This window comes from Ranitomeya imitator, chromosome 1, assembly GCF_032444005.1.
Source record: "Ranitomeya imitator isolate aRanImi1 chromosome 1, aRanImi1.pri, whole genome shotgun sequence".
Taxonomy (NCBI): Eukaryota; Metazoa; Chordata; class Amphibia; order Anura; family Dendrobatidae; genus Ranitomeya; species Ranitomeya imitator.
Window position 1 is genome coordinate 668,811,320 of NC_091282.1, and position 18,815 is coordinate 668,830,134.

General features: G+C 42.8%; 1 protein-coding gene across 1 annotated transcript in view; it reads left to right on the plus strand.

The window, feature by feature from the left end:
• The first annotated feature begins 2,230 nt into the window (after positions 1–2,230).
• Positions 2,231–18,815, plus strand: part of DISP2 (dispatched RND transporter family member 2) — a 40,689-nt gene continuing 24,104 nt past the window's right edge. The window contains exon 1 of the mRNA XM_069729603.1: positions 2,231–2,610. Within this exon, the coding sequence (XP_069585704.1) occupies positions 2,543–2,610 (68 nt within the window). The 5' untranslated portion in view covers positions 2,231–2,542. The remainder of the gene's footprint in view (positions 2,611–18,815) is intronic.

Here is an 18,815-nt window from a genome sequence, read left to right on the forward strand (position 1 = left end):
GTTTTACTGTCCTGATGAAAACGCTCTCCTTGTTCCTCGCTCACATCCCCAAGGTTCTCTGGAAACAAGTCCAAATGGCTGTGTAAATAGTGAATCTTGATACTCATTCTACATCCAAGATTCCACAGACTCATTAGTAGCTCTTCCACAATCTCTTCATAGTTGTCTGCTTTCTTATTCCCTAGAAAAATTCTGCACCACATTACAAAATGCATTCCAAGCTCTTTCTTCTGTCTCATTCATTGATGTGATAAAATTTGGGTCTCTCATAAGTGTTCTTATTTGAGGTCCATAAAATATTCCAGCCTTTTTCTTCTCTTCACTAAGACCAGGAAAAGTTGAACATATATAGTTCAGGCATTCTCCACTGTGATTGAGAGCTTTGACGAACTGCTTCATCAATCCAAGTTTTATGTGTAAGGGAGGAAAGACAATGTTCTTCCTATCCACTGGAGGATCATGGATGACATTCTTATCGCCAGATACCAAACTCTGTCGCTGAGGCCATTCAGTTTTCACCCAATGCCCTGCTATAGCTCTACTGTCCCAGTAGCACAGAAAACAAGGGTGTTATAACAAATGGGAATTATGCATGTTCAAAGAAAACAGATATTCTCACATTTATTGGGAGACTAAATGAAAACTAAATTTACCTTCGTGAACCGTATAAACCGGCACTTTTCATACACTACTTATATTTATCATGGAATTCTTGAAAATGGGCTATATACCTATAGCGCAAAAACGTGATGTGATAGAGAAATTATAAGATCAGATTTGAATTCAGCACCCTCAAATTAGTCTACGGCTATGTGCACACGTTCAGGTTTTTTCGCGTTTTTTTCGCGGTTTTTCACGGTAAAAACGCTATAAAAACTCATTAAAAACGCATACATTATGCATTCTATCATTTAGAATGCATTCTGCATGTTATGTGCACATGGATGCGTTTTTTTCCGCGAAAAAAACGCATTGCGGTAAAAAAATGAGCTTGTTCATTATTTTTGCGGATTTTCTGCGTTTTTCCCGCAATTCTATGCATTTGGGAAAAAACGCACAAAAAACGCACCAAAAACGCGTCAAAAACGCGTCAAAATCGCGGTAAAATCGCGGTAAAAACGCATGCGGATTTCTGGCAGAAATGTCCGTTTTTTGTCAGGAAAATTTCTGCAAGAAATCCTGACGTGTGCACATACCCTAAAACTGTTCTTAAAGTCCATGCCAGAAAATTTTTTGTTTTTTTGTAGACCAGTGTAATAGATAGATAATAGATGATAGATAGATATTAGATAGATGATAGATAGATAGATAGATAATAGATGATAGATGGATAATAGATAGATATATAATATATATAATAGATTATAGATATATAATAGATAGATAGATAGATACATGATAGATAAATAATAGATAGATATTAGTTATAGACAGATAATAGATAGATAAATAGATAGATTGATAGATGATAGATTGATGATAGATAATAGATGATAGATAATAGATATATAATAGATAAATAGATAATAGATATGTAATAGATAGATAAATGATAGATAAATAATAGATAGATAATAGTTATAGACAGATAATAGATAGATAATAGATAAATAGATAATAGATATAGTTAGATACTAGTTATAGATAGATGATAGATAGATAGATAGATAGATAATAGATTGATGATAGATGGATAATAGATAAATAGATATATAATATATATAATAGATAAATAGATATATAATAGATAGATAGATACATGATAGATAAATAATAGATAGATAATAGTTATAGACAGATAATAGATAGATTGATAGATGATAGATTGATGATAGATAATAGATGATAGATAGTAGATAAATAGATAAGATATATAATAGATAGATAAATGATAGATAAATAATAGATAGATAATAGTTATAGACAGATAATAGATAGATAATAGATAAAGATAGATAATAGTTATAGATAGATAATAGATGATAGATAGATGATAGACAGACAGACATGGGCCAATACATCTGGCTTTTCCTTATATCCCTTTGCACCCTAGCACTTTGAGGCCAGGAGCTGCCTCTCTTTTCTTTCTCTAGATGACTCTTGTGAGTTGGCTCTCCTCTCCTCTCAGTGCAGGCGCACAGGTGTATGATTAGATATGGTACCTATATTTGTCAGCCTGTTAGTAGGGTATAAGCACTGTTACCGACATCCCCCCTCCAGAGCCTGGTGTGCCCACCTCCCTGATACTGGGGGGTGACCTTGCTGAGCAGCTCTCTCTCTGCCTGATAGGCTGCAGCGCTGGCTCTGGCTTCTCCTCCTTCCTCCCCTCCATGTATGAGCTGTGTGGATGGCCTGCACCGTCCATACATGCACATGAGAGGAGGCAGCACACACCATACCGGCCAGTGCAGGGCTGAGGAGCAGTTCAGCAGCACGGATCCTGGACAGCAGCCTTTGGAAAGCAATCCGGATTATTCCAGGAGAGGGCTGCTGATCCGCACAAGCTCTGACATTTCCCTGTAGCCTTGGATTTGGGAACACTATGGACAGACGCCATTGCCAGGAGGAACATGCTGGTGGCAGCAGTGATGGCCAAAGGGAGGAACCCAGGTAGCAAGAGCCGTATCCCCAGCATCCTGCATGAGTCATGAGACCCTGTCATCTCCCACCAACCATTCTGCTTTCCTCTTCTCTCCATTTCCTGGGCTGTCACTGCTCAGTGGTCTCTGCATTCAATATCTCTTTCCATAAGTCATAATTCATGTCATATGCAATTATTATTATTATTATTGCAGCTTATTCCCCATTTCTGCCCCATCTTACATCACATCTGCTCCCCCCAGTGTATGAAATGCATTATTAACGCTTTCCTCTCCATGATGTGACATCTGCTCACATGTTACGTGTCAATCAATGCAGTTAGTATCTGTGTGCTGTGTGGTGACATTGCTGCTGTCCTGGGACTGATACAGGTCATTGTTTTCGTAAATATTTACAGTTAATAAGTAAAACAACAAAACAAACTGTTTCCATGTGATAATGTTAGTTTTCTTAGTTTCAGGCCATGCACAGAAATAGATTGAATTTGCTTTTGTATTTCTGCACTGTTAAAGGGAACCTGTCACCTGGATTTGGCGGGACTGGTTTTGGGTCATATGGGCGGAGTTTTTGGGTGTTTGATTCACCCTTTCCTTACCCGTTGGCTGCATGCTGGCCGCAATATTGGATTGAAGTTCATTCTCTGTCCTTCATAGTACACGCCTGCGCAAGGCAATCTGCCTTGCGCAGGCGTGTACTATGGAGGACAGAGAATGAACTTCAATCCAATATTGCGGCCAGCATGTAGCCAGCGGGTAAGGAAAGGGTGAATCAAACACCCAAAAACTCCGCCCATATGACCCAAAACCCGTCCCGCCAAATTCAGGTGACAGGTTCCCTTTAAGAAAGCAATAGCTGCAGATATAGCAGAGCTGATGTTTCACACAACTGGGGCTTTGTGCTACAAAACCTTTCGCAAATTCATAAGACAGATAAGAATTAGTGACGCTATGCCACATTACAAATTCAGCTCTGCTAGGTTTGGGTTTAATAGTGTTGTGTTGAAACCAAACATATATGTCTACGGTACTGTGCAGGTGTGGAAAAATGCTGCTAAGGAAGAATGATCTCATAAATAGAAATGTGAAGCGTTTATTGTTATCAGCAAAATGCAAAGTGAATGAAGAAAAGAGAACTCTAAATCTCATCAATCTTTAGTGGCAGCCCTTTGCCTTCTTCTAGATTCACTTATACACAGTATTTGAAGGATGTCGGCAGAAGGGTGTTCCAGACATCTTGGAGAAATGACCACAGATCTGTGGATGTCACTTGTTCAAATCCTTGTGTCTCTCCATGTGATCCCAGATGCTGAGATCAGGGCTCTGTGGGGCTGGATCATCACTTCCAGGACTCCTTGTTCTTCTTAATCTGTTATATACCGTAGATAGTAAAAGGTTAACATAAAAGCTAACATATTAAACACCTTCTTCTCCACGGTATTCACGGTGGAAAATGAAATGCTAGGTGAAATCCCAAGAAACAATGAAAACCCTATATTAAGGGTCACCAATCTAACCCAAGAAGAGGTGCGAAAGCGGCTAAATAAGATTAAAATAGATAAATCTCCGGGTCCGGATGGCATACACCCACGAGTACTAAGAGAACTAAGTAATGTAATAGATAAACCATTATTTCTTATTTTTAGGGACTCTATAGCGACAGGGTCTGTTCCGCAGGACTGGCGCATAGCAAATGTGGTGCCAATATTCAAAAAGGGCTCTAAAAGTGAACCTGGAAATTATAGGCCAGTAAGTCTAACCTCTATTGTTGGTAAAATATTTGAAGGGTTTCTGAGGGATGTTATTCTGGATTATCTCAATGAGAATAACTGTTTAACTCCATATCAGCATGGGTTTATGAGAAATCGCTCCTGTCAAACCAATCTAATCAGTTTTTATGAAGAGGTAAGCTATAGGCTGGACCACGGTGAGTCATTGGACGTGGTATATCTCGATTTTTCCAAAGCGTTTGATACCGTGCCGCACAAGAGGTTGGTACACAAAATGAGAATGCTTGGTCTGGGGGAAAATGTGTGTAAATGGGTTAGTAACTGGCTTAGTGATAGAAAGCAGAGGGTGGTTATAAATGGTATAGTCTCTAACTGGGTCGCTGTGACCAGTGGGGTACCGCAGGGGTCAGTATTGGGACCTGTTCTCTTCAACATATTCATTAATGATCTGGTAGAAGGTTTACACAGTAAAATATCGATATTTGCAGATGATACAAAACTATGTAAAGCAGTTAATACAAGAGAAGATAGTATTCTGCTACAGATGGATCTGGATAAGTTGGAAACTTGGGCTGAAAGGTGGCAGATGAGGTTTAACAATGATAAATGTAAGGTTATACACATGGGAAGAAAGAATCAATATCACCATTACACACTGAAAGGGAAACCACTGGGTAAATCTGACAGGGAGAAGGACTTGGGGATCCTAGTTAATGATAAACTTACCTGGAGCAGCCAGTGTCAGGCAGCAGCTGCCAAGGCAAACAGGATCATGGGGTGCATTAAAAGAGGTCTGGATACACATGATGAGAGCATTATACTGCCTCTGTACAAATCCCTAGTTAGACCGCACATGGAGTACTGTGTCCAGTTTTGGGCACCGGTGCTCAGGAAGGATATAATGGAACTAGAGAGAGTACAAAGGAGGGCAACAAAATTAATAAAGGGGATGGGAGAACTACAATACCCAGATAGATTAGCGAAATTAGGATTATTTAGTCTAGAAAAAAGACGACTGAGGGGCGATCTAATAACCATGTATAAGTATATACTGTATAGGGGACAATACAAATATCTTGCTGAGGATCTGTTTATACCAAGGAAGGTGACGGGCACAAGGGGGCATTCTTTGCGTCTGGAGGAGAGAAGGTTTTTCCACCAACATAGAAGAGGATTCTTTACTGTTAGGGCAGTGAGAATCTGGAATTGCTTGCCTGAGGAGGTGGTGATGGCGAACTCAGTCGAGGGGTTCAAGAGAGGCCTGGATGTCTTCCTGGAGCAGAACAATATTGTATCATACAATTATTAGGTTCTGTAGAAGGACGTAGATCTGGGGATTTATTATGATGGAATATAGGCTGAACTGGATGGACAAATGTCTTTTTTCGGCCTTACTAACTATGTTACTATGTTATTCCCAAATAGACAAACTATCCACTATCAATCATTTGCTGATCACTGGCGCCCCAAATGCTGGGACCCCCAGCAATCCTTAGATGAGGATTTGGAACCTGTAGAACCGGGCTCTGTATCCTTGTCCTGAATAGAGAAAAGCGAATGTGCTGCCTCAGCTCCATTCATTGTCTATTGGACTGCAAAGCACAGTACTTGGCTATGTTCGGCAGTACCATAGACTATGAATGTAATGGAGATCAAGCTCCTCCAGTCCTTTCAGGACAAAGCTGCAGAGCGCCATTCTCAAGTTTCCAAAGGATAATCTCAGGATTGCTGGAAGACAGAACCCCAGTTATCAGCAAGTTGTCCACTATTCTATGTTCTATGGATAGTGAATAACTTGTTTACTTTGAAACAACCCTACACTTTATGAGGAAGATTGTACTTTCCCATGATCTAAAAGTCCGGCTTATCTACTGTAGGAGCAGACGTTACCTGTGGAGGACTATGTGGGGCCTATTATATTGTATGGTGTACTATGTGGAGCCTTTATACTGTATGGATGACTATGTGGGGCCATTATACTGTATGGAGGAATATGTGGGGCAGTTATACTGTAAAGAGCACAGTGTGCAGCAATTATACTGTAAAGAGCACTATGTTCAGCTTTTCTACTGTATGGATGACTATGTGGGGCCATTATTCTGTATGGAGGACTATGTGGGGCCTATTATACTGTATGGTGTAATATCTGGAGCTTTTATACCGTATGAATGACTATGTGGGGTCATTATACTGTATGGAGGAATATGTGGGGCAATTATACTGTAAAGAGCACTATGTGCAGCTTTCCTACTGTATGGATGACTATGTGGGGCCATTATACTGTATGGAGGACTATGTGGGGCAATTATACTGTAAGGAGCACTATGTGGAGCCTTTATACTGTATGGAGCGCTATGTTGGGCCATTATACTGTATGGAGTACTTTGTGGGGCCATCCATCTGTTGTCTATGCCATTTGCACAACAGCATGTGAAATTGATTGTCAAACAGTGCTGCTTCCTAAGTGGACAGTTTGATTTCACAGAAGTTTGATTTACTTGGAGTTATATTCTGTTGTTTAAGTGTTCCCTTTATTTTTTTGAGCAGTGTATATAGCCGAGACCCCTGAGATTTTCCAAAGCTGGGGAGCGCTATAACTTTATTTCTCTGCGCCCATAAAAAGTGATGCTGAGGAATAAGTACCCTTAACTACCATGGTTATAAGGCGTATCGGCGGTCATTAAGGGGTTATTATGTTAGCAAATTATTTTTATTGCTGATTTCCCCTGTTACTGGGGCTGATATATTGGTCCTAGTTACAGAGAACTTCAGCATAATAGCGCTGAATGAGTCTCCTGCTCCCACTCTACAGCCAGTGATCACATTACTTCTGGGTTTATCTGAGGAAAGACTGTAAGCGATTCCTATACTGAATAAACAGAGCTTGTTCAGTGCTGTGACTACAGCAATCAGGAAGGCAGAGATGGTAATAAACCATCGCTGCCTTCTTCAGCAATTCACTCTGCACTTACAGTTTAGAACATCAGCGCAGAGTAAAGTGCAAACCGTCCGAACGTTTCAACCAAGCACAAGCACTGGGTGCACCCTTGGTATGGCTGAGCAGTTCAGTGCACCTCTCCATCTACTTGTTTTCCATATTTCCACCCCTCTTGTGCCTGTAAAAACAGAGCTATCAAAGTAAAGAAGTAGGCGAAATGGTGATCTAAACTGTTTGGGCACATCAAAAGTGCACCGAGCATCGTTGCTTGGTTTGAACAGTCTTCTTGTGCCCAGAGACTCCTTTTAAGATTAACTAATAAAAAATAATGAATTTATTTAAAGAGAAACCTGAAGTCCCGATAAGATTTTTCATACAAATGATGTGATAAAACGTGAGCAATGGATTAAAGGGATATTCTCAAGTTTGGAAGTCCATTGGATAAAGAATAAAGCTGTGATCACTAGGGGTCCGAACACTAGGATCCTCATCGATTCCGAGAGCTGGTGCTCTGAACAGTCCTGTGTGAGCAGAGCAGTGGTCGACCATGTGCATATCCGCCATATTCATTTTTAAGGAAGACCAGCTGAACACTGCTGGATGGAGCGGTTGTGCGTCTAATTGACCGCTGCTCCATTTGCCCCTATTCTTGGCATTGGTGGGCATCCAGGGCCGTATTTGCCACTAGGCACTTGAGGGCATGTGCCTAGGGTGGGACGATGCGGGGGACGGCACCTGAGCATGAGCAAGTTGTTTTTTTAAAGTCCTGGGTCACCTCCCGACTGACCGCCCCCCAGCCCCCTCCCCCCCCCCCCCGCAAGCCCGCTTGCCTGCCTCCCACCCTCCCTCCTTGAAGACGTCATACTCACCCTGCTCCAGCGATGCCTGGTCTCAGCTTCTGCAGCTTGTCCTGAGTGAGTGGTCTCGTGGTACCGCTCATTAAGGTCATGAATATGGGCATATTCATGACCTTAATAAGCGGTACCACATGACTGCTCGCGCAGGAAAAAGGTGCTGCGCCGGGAGTCGGGACAGAGCTAGAGGGATGTTCGGTGCGGCCGCGCGGTGTGGGAAAGAAAGTTGAGTATGAGGGATGGGGGGGTCGGGGGACAGGGGACGGAGGGATGAAGGAGGACGGGGAGCCGAGCCATTCAAGATGGGAGCGGGAGCAGGGGGGGTTGAGAGATGAGCCATGCATGCAGGAGGGGGGGGGGGAATATGAGCCATGCATACAGGAGGGGGATATGAGCCATGCATACAGGAGGGGGGGAATATGAGCCATGCATACAGGAGGGGGGATATGAGCCATGCATACAGGAGGGGGGATATGAGCCATGCATACAGGAGGGGGGAATGTGAGCCATGCATACGGGGGGGACATGAGCCATGCATACAGGAGGGGGGAATATGAGCCATGCATACAGGAGGGGAGAGACATGAGCCATGCATATGGGATGGGAGGGAGATGAGCCATGCATACAGGGGGGGATATGAGCCATGCATACAGGAGTGGGATATGAGCCATGCATACAGGAGGGGGAATATGAGCCATCCATACAGGATGGGGGGGAGATGAGCCATGCATACACGATGAGAGGGGGGCATTATACAGTATGGAGCATCATGTGTGGCCATTATACAGTATTGAGCATGATATGGGGTCATTATACAGTATGGAGCATCAAGTGTGGCCATTATGCAGTATGGAGCATCATATGTGGCCATTATACAGTATAGAGCATCATGTGTGGCCATTATACAGTATGGAGCATCATGTGTGGCCATTATACAGTATGGAGCATCATGTGGCCATTATACAGTATAGAGCATCATGTGTGACCATTATACAGTATGGAGCATCATGTGTGGCCATTATACAGTATGGAGCATCATGTGTGGCCATTGTACAGTATGGAGCATCATGTGGGGCAATTATACAGTATAGAGCATCATGTGTGGCCATTATACAGTATGGAGCATCATGTGTGGCCATTATACAGTATGGAGCATCATGTGGGGCCATTATACAGTATTGAGCATCATGTGTGGCCATTATAAAGTATGGAGCACTGTGTGGCCATATTTTTTTGTTTATAATTATAGTTTATGAAACAGTGTGATCAGCAGTGCTAAATGGGTGTGGTTGGGACGTGGATATGGGTGTGACTAGTTGTGAAATGGGTGTGGTCAGAGGTGTGGCCTAAAATTTGCTGCGGCTCACTACACGCATCACAAACTTTATACCTCTTTCTCTTCTTCAAAAGTTGGGAGGTATGGTACCGCATTTGCCAGATCACGGCAAGTGCCGCAAATCCCATAGGGAATGAATGAGGTCAAACGCAGTGTTGCTGTAAGTGATCCGTTACACGGCAGATGCAGAAAAACTGCCCGATCTGCTGCAACAGGCGACTTTCACATCAGCGATTCTTGCCAAAGTCTATGCCGATAGTATCATACTCACCAATGGGGGAGGCAGCACTAAAGTGCCTAGGGTAGCAGAAACTCTAAATACGGCCCTGTGGGCATCCCAGGGGTCGGACGCCCCAGGAATTAGGGAGGATGGGATAGGGGATACACAATAATACTAGTAGTCTGATTATAAAATAACTTTTCTCATCATGGAGTTTATAACTTACTAATTTAGTTACATTAGACCGGGTCCCGATCTTCTGGTTGTTTCTCCATCCCTGGTCCTTTGCTTCCATTTCTGCTCTCGTACAACAAGAAAAAAAAGAATGAAAATTTTAACAAAATTTCTAAATCAGGTCCAAAGATCTTCCATGAAATGTGGGTTATTTTTATCCTTGCACAGAGGAAGAATCACATCTTAATTACCGTTTTCAAGCACATCCAAGTAAATGAACCATGTATGGATGTGGTTGCCAGGCACTTTAAATAAATATGGCTGTGCGGGTTCAAAATCTCATCCAGAGTGTTCAAAGCATCTTTGCTTAATACAACGCTGATGAAAAAACTATTTTTGGTGTTAGAAAAGATCAGATCTCTATGGCAGTGATGTTTGGCTTCCAAACTTTGCAAATCACTTTGTTAGGGAAATTGTCTTCACTCCTCTAAATAAGTTGCATGTAAATTACTTCCCCTGCTTTTTCACAGTTTATTTCCAGGTCTTCAGCTGAATTAATATCAGAATGTACTAATTTGGAGTACAGATGATAGCAGTGATGGGCCAGCTCAGTTCAGCACTGGGACTAACCCATCACTGCCATCATCTCTACTTCAAATCAGTACGTTCTGATATTAACGCAGCTGAAGACTGAGAAAGAAGGGGAAGTCACTTACATGCAACTTATTTCCAGGATTGAAGACAAATCCCCTAATAAAGTGATTTGTAAAGTTTCATAACTTTCCACGCTGGACAATTTAATTACAAAAAAGAAACTTTAGTTACTCTTTACTACAAAAGGGTAAAACCTAAGATGAAAACAAAATAAGCAAATACCCTGCAGTAAATAAATAGCAATAGTGCATGAAAATAATATCAGGTGCTTAGTTAACATAAACCCCATCCAATCACATCAAGGTGATCATATTCGGGATGGTCCTAACCTCTAGTATTAAAACCTTACCATGTGTCAAGTGACATAATGTACCTAATGGCTGAGAAGGCATTAGGAACTAAAAAGAGTAACCCTGATGATTATTATTATTACTTATTATTATAGCACCATTCATTCCATGGCGCTTTACATATGAAGACGGTACTTTTGTTGAAACGCGTTGTGGCTTAACCCCATTCTGCTGTCAGAGTTTCCTTCGGCGCTCCTTAGACCGAGTTCTATCATTTTCCCTGTTTTTGTCCTCCATTGGAGGTGTTCGGGTGGAGCTGCGGGGGGACTCTGCACCTTTCCCCCACTGGGACTACCCTCCCAGCGCTCCTAAGTAAACCGCATGCTACCGACTTTATAATGTGACTAATGGCTAAGAAGGCCCTAGGAACTAAAAAGAGTAACCCTCTTATAATTATTATTTATTATTATAGCGCCATTTATTCCATGGCGCTTTATGTGTGAGGAGGGGTATACATAATAAAAAACAAGTCACAACTGGTACATGAGGAGAGAAGACCCTGCCCGCGAGGGCTCACAATCTACAAGGGATGGGTGAGAATACAGAAGGCGAGGGTAGAGCTGGTCATGCAGTGGTTTGGTCTGTAGGCTTGTCAGAAGAGGTAGGTCTTCAGGTTCTTTTTGAAGCTTTCGATGGTAGGCAAGAGTCTAATATGTTGTGGTAGAGAGTTCCAGAGTAGGGGTGATGCGCGAGAGAAATCTTGTATGCGATTGTGGGAAGAGGAGATAAGAGGGGAGTAGAGAAGGAGATCTTGTGAGGATCGGAGGTTGCGTGCAGGAAAGTACTGGGAGACGAGGTCACAGATGTATGGAGGAGACAGGTTATGGATGGCTTTGTATGTCATGGTTAGGGTTTTGTACTGGAGTCTCTGGGTAATGGGGAGCCAGTGAAGGGATTGACAGAGGGGAGAGGCTGGGGAATAGCAGGGGGACAGGTGGATTAGTCGGGCAGCTGAGTTTAGAATAGATTGGAGAGGGGCAAAAAAGTTAGAGGGGAGGCCACAGAGCAGGAGGTTGCAGTAGTAAAGGCGGGCGATGATAAGTGCATGGACTAGGGTTTTTGCAGATTCTTGGTTGAGGAATGTACGGATCCGGGAAATATTTTTGAGTTGAAGTCAGCAGAAAGTGGAAAGGGCTTGGATATGTGGTTTGAAGGAGAAATCAGTGTCAAGCCAAGTGCGCTTCAGCTTGAGGTCGTGAATAGATGGCTGGACATTCTCCTTCAGGATTTTTTGGTAGACAGCAGAATTCATGGTTTCATTTACCACATCAAGTCTTCCAGGTTCTGAAGCAAAACAGCCCCAGACCATCACACTAACACCACCATATTTTACTGTTGGTATGATGTTGCTTTTCTGAAATGCTGTGTTACTTCTACACCAGATGTAGTTGGACATACACCTTCCAAAAAGTTCATCTTTTGTGTTGCCAGTCTACAGTGTATTCTTCCAAAATTCTTGGAGATCAATCAATATGTTTTCTGGCAAAACTGAGATGAGCCTTTATGTTCTTATTGCTCAGCAGTGATTTTTATAGTGGAACTTTGCCAGGCAGGCCATTCTTTCCCAGTCACTTTCTTATGGTGGAGTCATGAACACTGACCTTAACTGAGGTAAATGAGGTCTTTAATTCTTTCAATATTTTTGTGGGGTCTTTTGTGACTTCTTGGATGAGTCGTCGCTGCACTCTTGGTGTTATTTTGGTCAACCGGACACACCTGGGAAGTATTTAAAATAATAGTTAAAAAAAGCACCTATGTCATATACAAAACATCCACTAATGGAAGATCCTGTAGACTTAAATTACTAATTGAAGAAAGAGGGCTAAGAAAATCGTAAATTTCATCTAATTCCAACTCACCATTTTATATTGATGGACTAAAACATCAGATGGAAAATTTTAGTGCTATTGCTGTCCAAGGAAACTAGGAAGCCAAGAAAGCAAACAGTGGGTCACTGAGCAGAAAAAAAAATTGACCATATGATTCAAGATTTCTTTTGCCCCATACTTATAACAGAGTCATAACTTGAAGCATGCAAAATAAATTGATGTCAGCAGTTTAGGCTGATGGAGGTGGAGTAATGGTGGAGAATATGCTTCTGTTTTTAGCACACACTGGGTTCTGATATTTCCGGTTCAATTGGCAGCTGTGTTCCCCCTGACCACCTGCTTCCTTGCAGGATAGCAATAGATATATCTGCTATGATGAGGACTACCAAGAGACCACAGGGAGCAGATTACAGTTTTGAGATTGTTGATTTCCCTTAAAAATCCCCTTCATTCAGTTCATTATCTGACAGACATAGATTCCCCCGACACTGAGCTATCTCATTACATAATGCCAGGAAGTCAGCGGATTAGTAGTTAAAACAGGCTTCGTCCTACCAAAAAACAATCATTTCCCTCTGGTGAAAGGTTTAATTCCAAGGAGTACTTCAATTAATACAGATGATAATTAAAGCAGTGCAAAACATGAAATGACGTATCCCAGAGCTGCAACAGCCTTGGCTTGGGTGGGTGAAGGAAGACACTTCTCTCCAAATCCTGCATTGTAAGAAACAGAGAAAACACTGTGTAATGATTGTGTAATCAAGCCTGAAATAGACACATTGTTATCACCTTTCCAAAATTGTGAGTAAACAACTTTGACGCATGTGAAGGCAGGTAACAGGTGTGGGCAATATGAAAATCACACCTGAAATCAGATAAAAAAGGGAGAAGTTGCCTAAATCTTTGCATTGTGAATCTGTGTGTGCCACTCTAAGCATGAAGAATAGAAAGAGGAGAAGAGAACTGTCTGAGGACTTGAGAACCAAAATTGTTGAAAAGTATCGACAATGTAAAAGTTACAAGTCCATCTCCAAAGATGTTAATGTTCCTTTGTCCACAGTGTGCAACATACGGTAATCAAGATGTTTACAATCCATGGCACTGTAGCTAATCTCCCTGGGTATGGACGGCAGAGAAAAGTTGATAAAAGGTTGCAAGGCAGGATAGTCTAGATGGTGGATAAGCAGCCCCAATCGAGTTCCAAAGAAACTCAAGCTGCCCTACAGCCTTAAGGTGCATCAGTGTGAGAGCGAACTATCCATCAACATGTGAATGAAATGAAACGCTATGACAGGAGTCTCAGGAGGACCCCACTGCTGAACAGAGACAGAAAAAGCTAAACTGCAGTTTGCCAAAATGTACGTGAGTAAACCAAAATACTTCCAGGAAAACAAATTGTGGAAACACAAGACCAATATAGAGCTTTTTTTGTAAAGCACATCATTCTACTGTTTACCGAAAACGGAATGTGGCCTACAAAGAAAAGAGCACAGTACCTACAGTCAAATATGGTGGAGGTTCAAATATGTTTTGGGGTTGTCTTGCTGCCTCTGGCACTGGGTGCCTTGATTGTGTGTAAGGCATCATGAAATCTGAAGATTACCAAAGGATTTTGGATCGCAATTTAGTGCACAGTGTCAGAAATCTGTGTTTGCATCCTCGGTTATGGGTCTTCCAGCAGGACAATGACAACAAGCATACTTCAAGAGGCCCCCAAAAATAGATAGAAAATATAGCGCTGGAGAATTCTGAAGTGGCCAGAAATTAGTCCGGATCTAAATCCCATTGATCACTAATACTAAAATTGCTGTTGGAAGAAGGAGCCTTCACATATGAGAGACCTGGAACAGTTTGGAAAGAAGAGTGGTCCAAAATTCCAGATGAGAGTTGTAAGAAGCTTGTTAAAGGTTATTGGGGTTTTGTGTAAAATTATGTCCAATCTGCCTTTTTTCCAATAAACACAAAGGACATAAACGTCTATAAAAATATGTAAGTGCAATAATTTTCTGGGAGTAATACTCCATTTTCTGGAAAAATTTCAAGGGTGCCAACACTTTTGGCCATGAAAATTGAATGCAACAGGAAGGAATAAATATTAGGTGCCCGGACAATATGCAATAATACATATACAGTAAAACTGCTCTGAACAAGTTATGATTAAAAGTGGTTGTCCGGGCACCTAATATTTACTCTTTCCTGCTGCATTTAATTTTCATTTTTATACCTTTGATTTTTCCTACCTTTCTTTCAATAGTTGTAACTTTTTTCATATGTTTGCTGACACGATCATGTGAGGGATGGATTTCAGCCGAACGAGTTGTTTCAAACAACAACCATGTACCATGGGCAGGGAAAAAAATTACACTTGGAGTGAAATGGCAAAATATATCACAATTCTGCCATTGTTCTTTTGGGTTTTGTTTTAGCAGCATGGATTGTCCAATAAAAATACCCTGGTAACATTATTCTTCAGGTCAATACCACTCTTTTAAGGTTTTTTATTTTTAAAGGGTGAGAAAAATTCTGAAATTTGTACAAAAAAAACGCAAAAAAATGCATTTGTTCCCATTTTCTGAGACTTATGGCTTTTTAATATTTATAGATATATTTATTTCAAAATGTAAACTTGTTTATTGATAAAAAACAACAACAATAAAAAACAACGTTTTTATGATTCCAGTGTGAAGTACCTTTATTGGTGGAGGTGCGGTGGCCAAAAAAACCCAATTCTGATTCTGGCATTTCGTTTAGTTTTTGCTTTACACAGTTTATTGTATGGGTTAAGCATGGCAATTCTATATTTTGATAGACTGGAATCTACTATATAATTGTCTAAGGGTCACTTCCGTCTTTCTGTCTGTCCTTCTGTCTGTCTGCATCATGCAGCATCAATAGTATAAAGATCTAATGTTAAAAAAATAAAAATAAATAAATAAATCATATACTCACCTTCCGGAACCAGCCCAGGCCATTCCCGCTCCTCGCGACGATCCTGTGACCGGTCCATGCATTGCGATCTCGCGAGACCGCACGTCAACATCTCACGAGACCGCAATGCACTCTTGGGAGCGACGGGCACAGTCCGGCCGCTCCCTACTCCCCTGCAGTCAGTGCCCCCTCTATACTACCCCCAGTCAGCGCCCGCCGCCCACATAGAGTTTAGCAGTCCGTTAAACCGACTGCGTTACACCGCGGCATAACGCGGTGTAACGCACTCCGTTAACGCTGCTATTAACCCTGTGTGTCCCCAACTTTTTACTATTGATGCTGCCTATGCAGCATCAATAGTAAAAAGATATAATGTTAAAAATAATTTAAAAAAATAAAAAATCGTGATATTCTCACCTTCCGTCGCCTCCGCAGCAGCTTTTCCTGCAGCTCGCGTTGCTCCGGTCCCACCACTTCGCTGATTGGTTGCGACCAGCCGGCGCGACCAATCAGCGACATTGGCGCGGGATTTAAATCCCGCTTCGCTGATTGGTCGCGCCCAGCCGGCGCAACCAATCAGCGACATTGGCGCGGGATTTAAATCCCGCTTCGCTGTTTGGGCGACATTGGCATGGGATTTAAATCTCGCTTCGCTGATTGGTCGTGCCCAGCCGGCACAACCATTCAGCGACATTGGCGCAGGATCTAATGTTAAAAATAATAATAATAAAAAAAATCATTATATACTCACCCTCCGGATCCCGCCCCGACCTTTCCCGCTCCTCGCGACCGGTCCATGCATTGCGGTCTCGCGAGATGATGATGTAGCGGTCTCACGAGTCTGCTACGTCATCATCTCGCGAGACCGCAATGCACTCTTGGGACCAGAGCGTCGCGAGGAGCATCGGTAAACGCCTCGGCTGGATCCGGGGGGCCGACGGAAGGTGAGCATATAACTATTTTTTATTTTAATTCTTTTTTTAACAGAGATATGGTGCCCACATTGCTATATACTACGTGGGCTGTGTTAGATACTGCGTTGGCTGTGTTATATACTACATATCTGTGCTATATACTATGTGGGCTGTGCTATATACTATGTGGGCTGTGCTATATACTATGTGGGCTGTGCTATATACTACGTGGCTGTGCTATATACTACGTGGCTGTGCTATATACTACGTGACTGGGCAATATACTACGTGGCTGGGCAATATAGTACGTCGCTGGGCAATATAGTACGTCGCTGCGCAATATACTACGTCGCTGGGCAATATACTACGTGTCTGTGCTATTTACTACGTGGGCTGTGCTATATACTACGTGGGCTGTGCTATATACTACGTAGCTGTGCTATATACTACGTGGCTGTGCTATATACTACGTGGCTGGGCAATATACTACGTGGGCTGTGCTATTTACTACTTGGGCTGTGCTATATACTATGTGGCTGGGCAATATACTACATGGCTGTGTTATATACTAAATGGGCTGTGTTAGGGTACTATCACACTAGCGTTTTTTTAAATCCGTCACAATGCGTCGTTTTGCAGAAAAAACGCATCCTGCAAAAGTGCTTGCGTTTTTTCCCCATACACTTCTATTGACGACGCGTTTGCGACGGATTTGCACACTTCGCATCCGTCTTGCGACGAATGCGTCGTGCTTTGGCGGACCGTCGGGGAAAAAAAACCCAACATGTAACGTTTTTTTTCTCCCGACGGACCGCTTTTTCCGACCGTGCATGCGCGGCCGGAACTCCGCCCCCACCTTCCCGCACCTTACAATGGGGCAGCGGATGCGCCGGAAAAATGCATCCACTGCCTCCATTGTGCAATGCAGCAAACGCTAGCGTCGGAATCTCTCCCCGACGCATTGCGACGGGGAGATTCCGACGCTAGTGTGAAAGAAGCCTTATACGCTACTTGGCTGTGCTATATTTCTCTGCTGTATCTGTGCATCATGAATCGTGGTATGTGTTAAAGAGGGGGGCCCACTGAGACTCTTCCGCCCAGGGCCCTCACAAACCTGGAGCCGGCCCTGGCTTCACTGATTGGTCACGCCCGGCCGCAACCAATCAGCGACAGTCGCAGTCCGCCTGCGAATTGGTGTGGAATTTTAACTACGCTTCACTAATTGGTCGCGGCCGGCCGAATCCTGTGTATAAATTGCATTATTCTGAAAACTTCATAAATAAACTACATACATATTCTAGAATACCCGATGCGTTAGAATCAGGCCATCATCTAGTCTACTATATAATTGTCTAAGGGGTACTTTCATCTTTCTGTCTGTCCTTCTGTCTGTCTGTCGGCAACTTCCGTCACGGAAATCCCACGTCGCTGATTGGTCTCGCCAGCTGCCTGTCCCGGCTGCCGTGACCAATCAGCAATGGCCATAGTCCGGCCGAGAATTAGTCCCTCCCTACTCCCTTGCAGTCAGTGCCCGGCGCCCGCATGCTCCCCTCCAGTCAGCGCTGACACAGGGTTAATGCCAGCGGTAACGGACCACGTTATGCCACGGGTAACGCACTCCGTTAACGCTGCTATTAACCATGTGTGTCCCCAACTTTTTACTATTGATGCTGCATATGCAGCATCAATGGTAAAAAGATGTCATGTTAAAAATAATTAAAAAAACCAAAAACCTGCTATTCTCGCGAGACCGCTAAGTCATCTGGGTAATTTCGCAATGCATCCTGGGAACGGAAGATGGCGGCAGCCGTGCGCGCATCGGCACAGCTTCGCTGGATCCTGGCGGGTGTGTATATAACTATTTTTTTATTTTTATTATTTTTTTTAACAGGGATATGGTGCCCACACTGCTATATACTACATGGGCTGTGTTATATACCGCGTGGCTGCTATATACTACCTGGCCTGTGTTAGATATTGCGTGGGCTGTGTTATATACTGCGTGGGCTGTATTATATACTGCGCGGGCTGTGCTATATATTACGTGGGCAGTGTTATACGTATACTGCGTGGCTGCTATATACTACGTGGCCAGTGTTAGATACTGCGTGGGCTGTGTTATATACTGTTTGGGCTGTGTTATATACTGCGTGGCTTGTATTAACGCATCGGGTATTCTACAAAATGTATGTATGTATATAGCAGCCACATAGTATATAGCACAGGCTGCGTAGTATTTGTCTGCTATATACTACATGGCTCCTATATACTACGTGGCCTGTGCTATATAC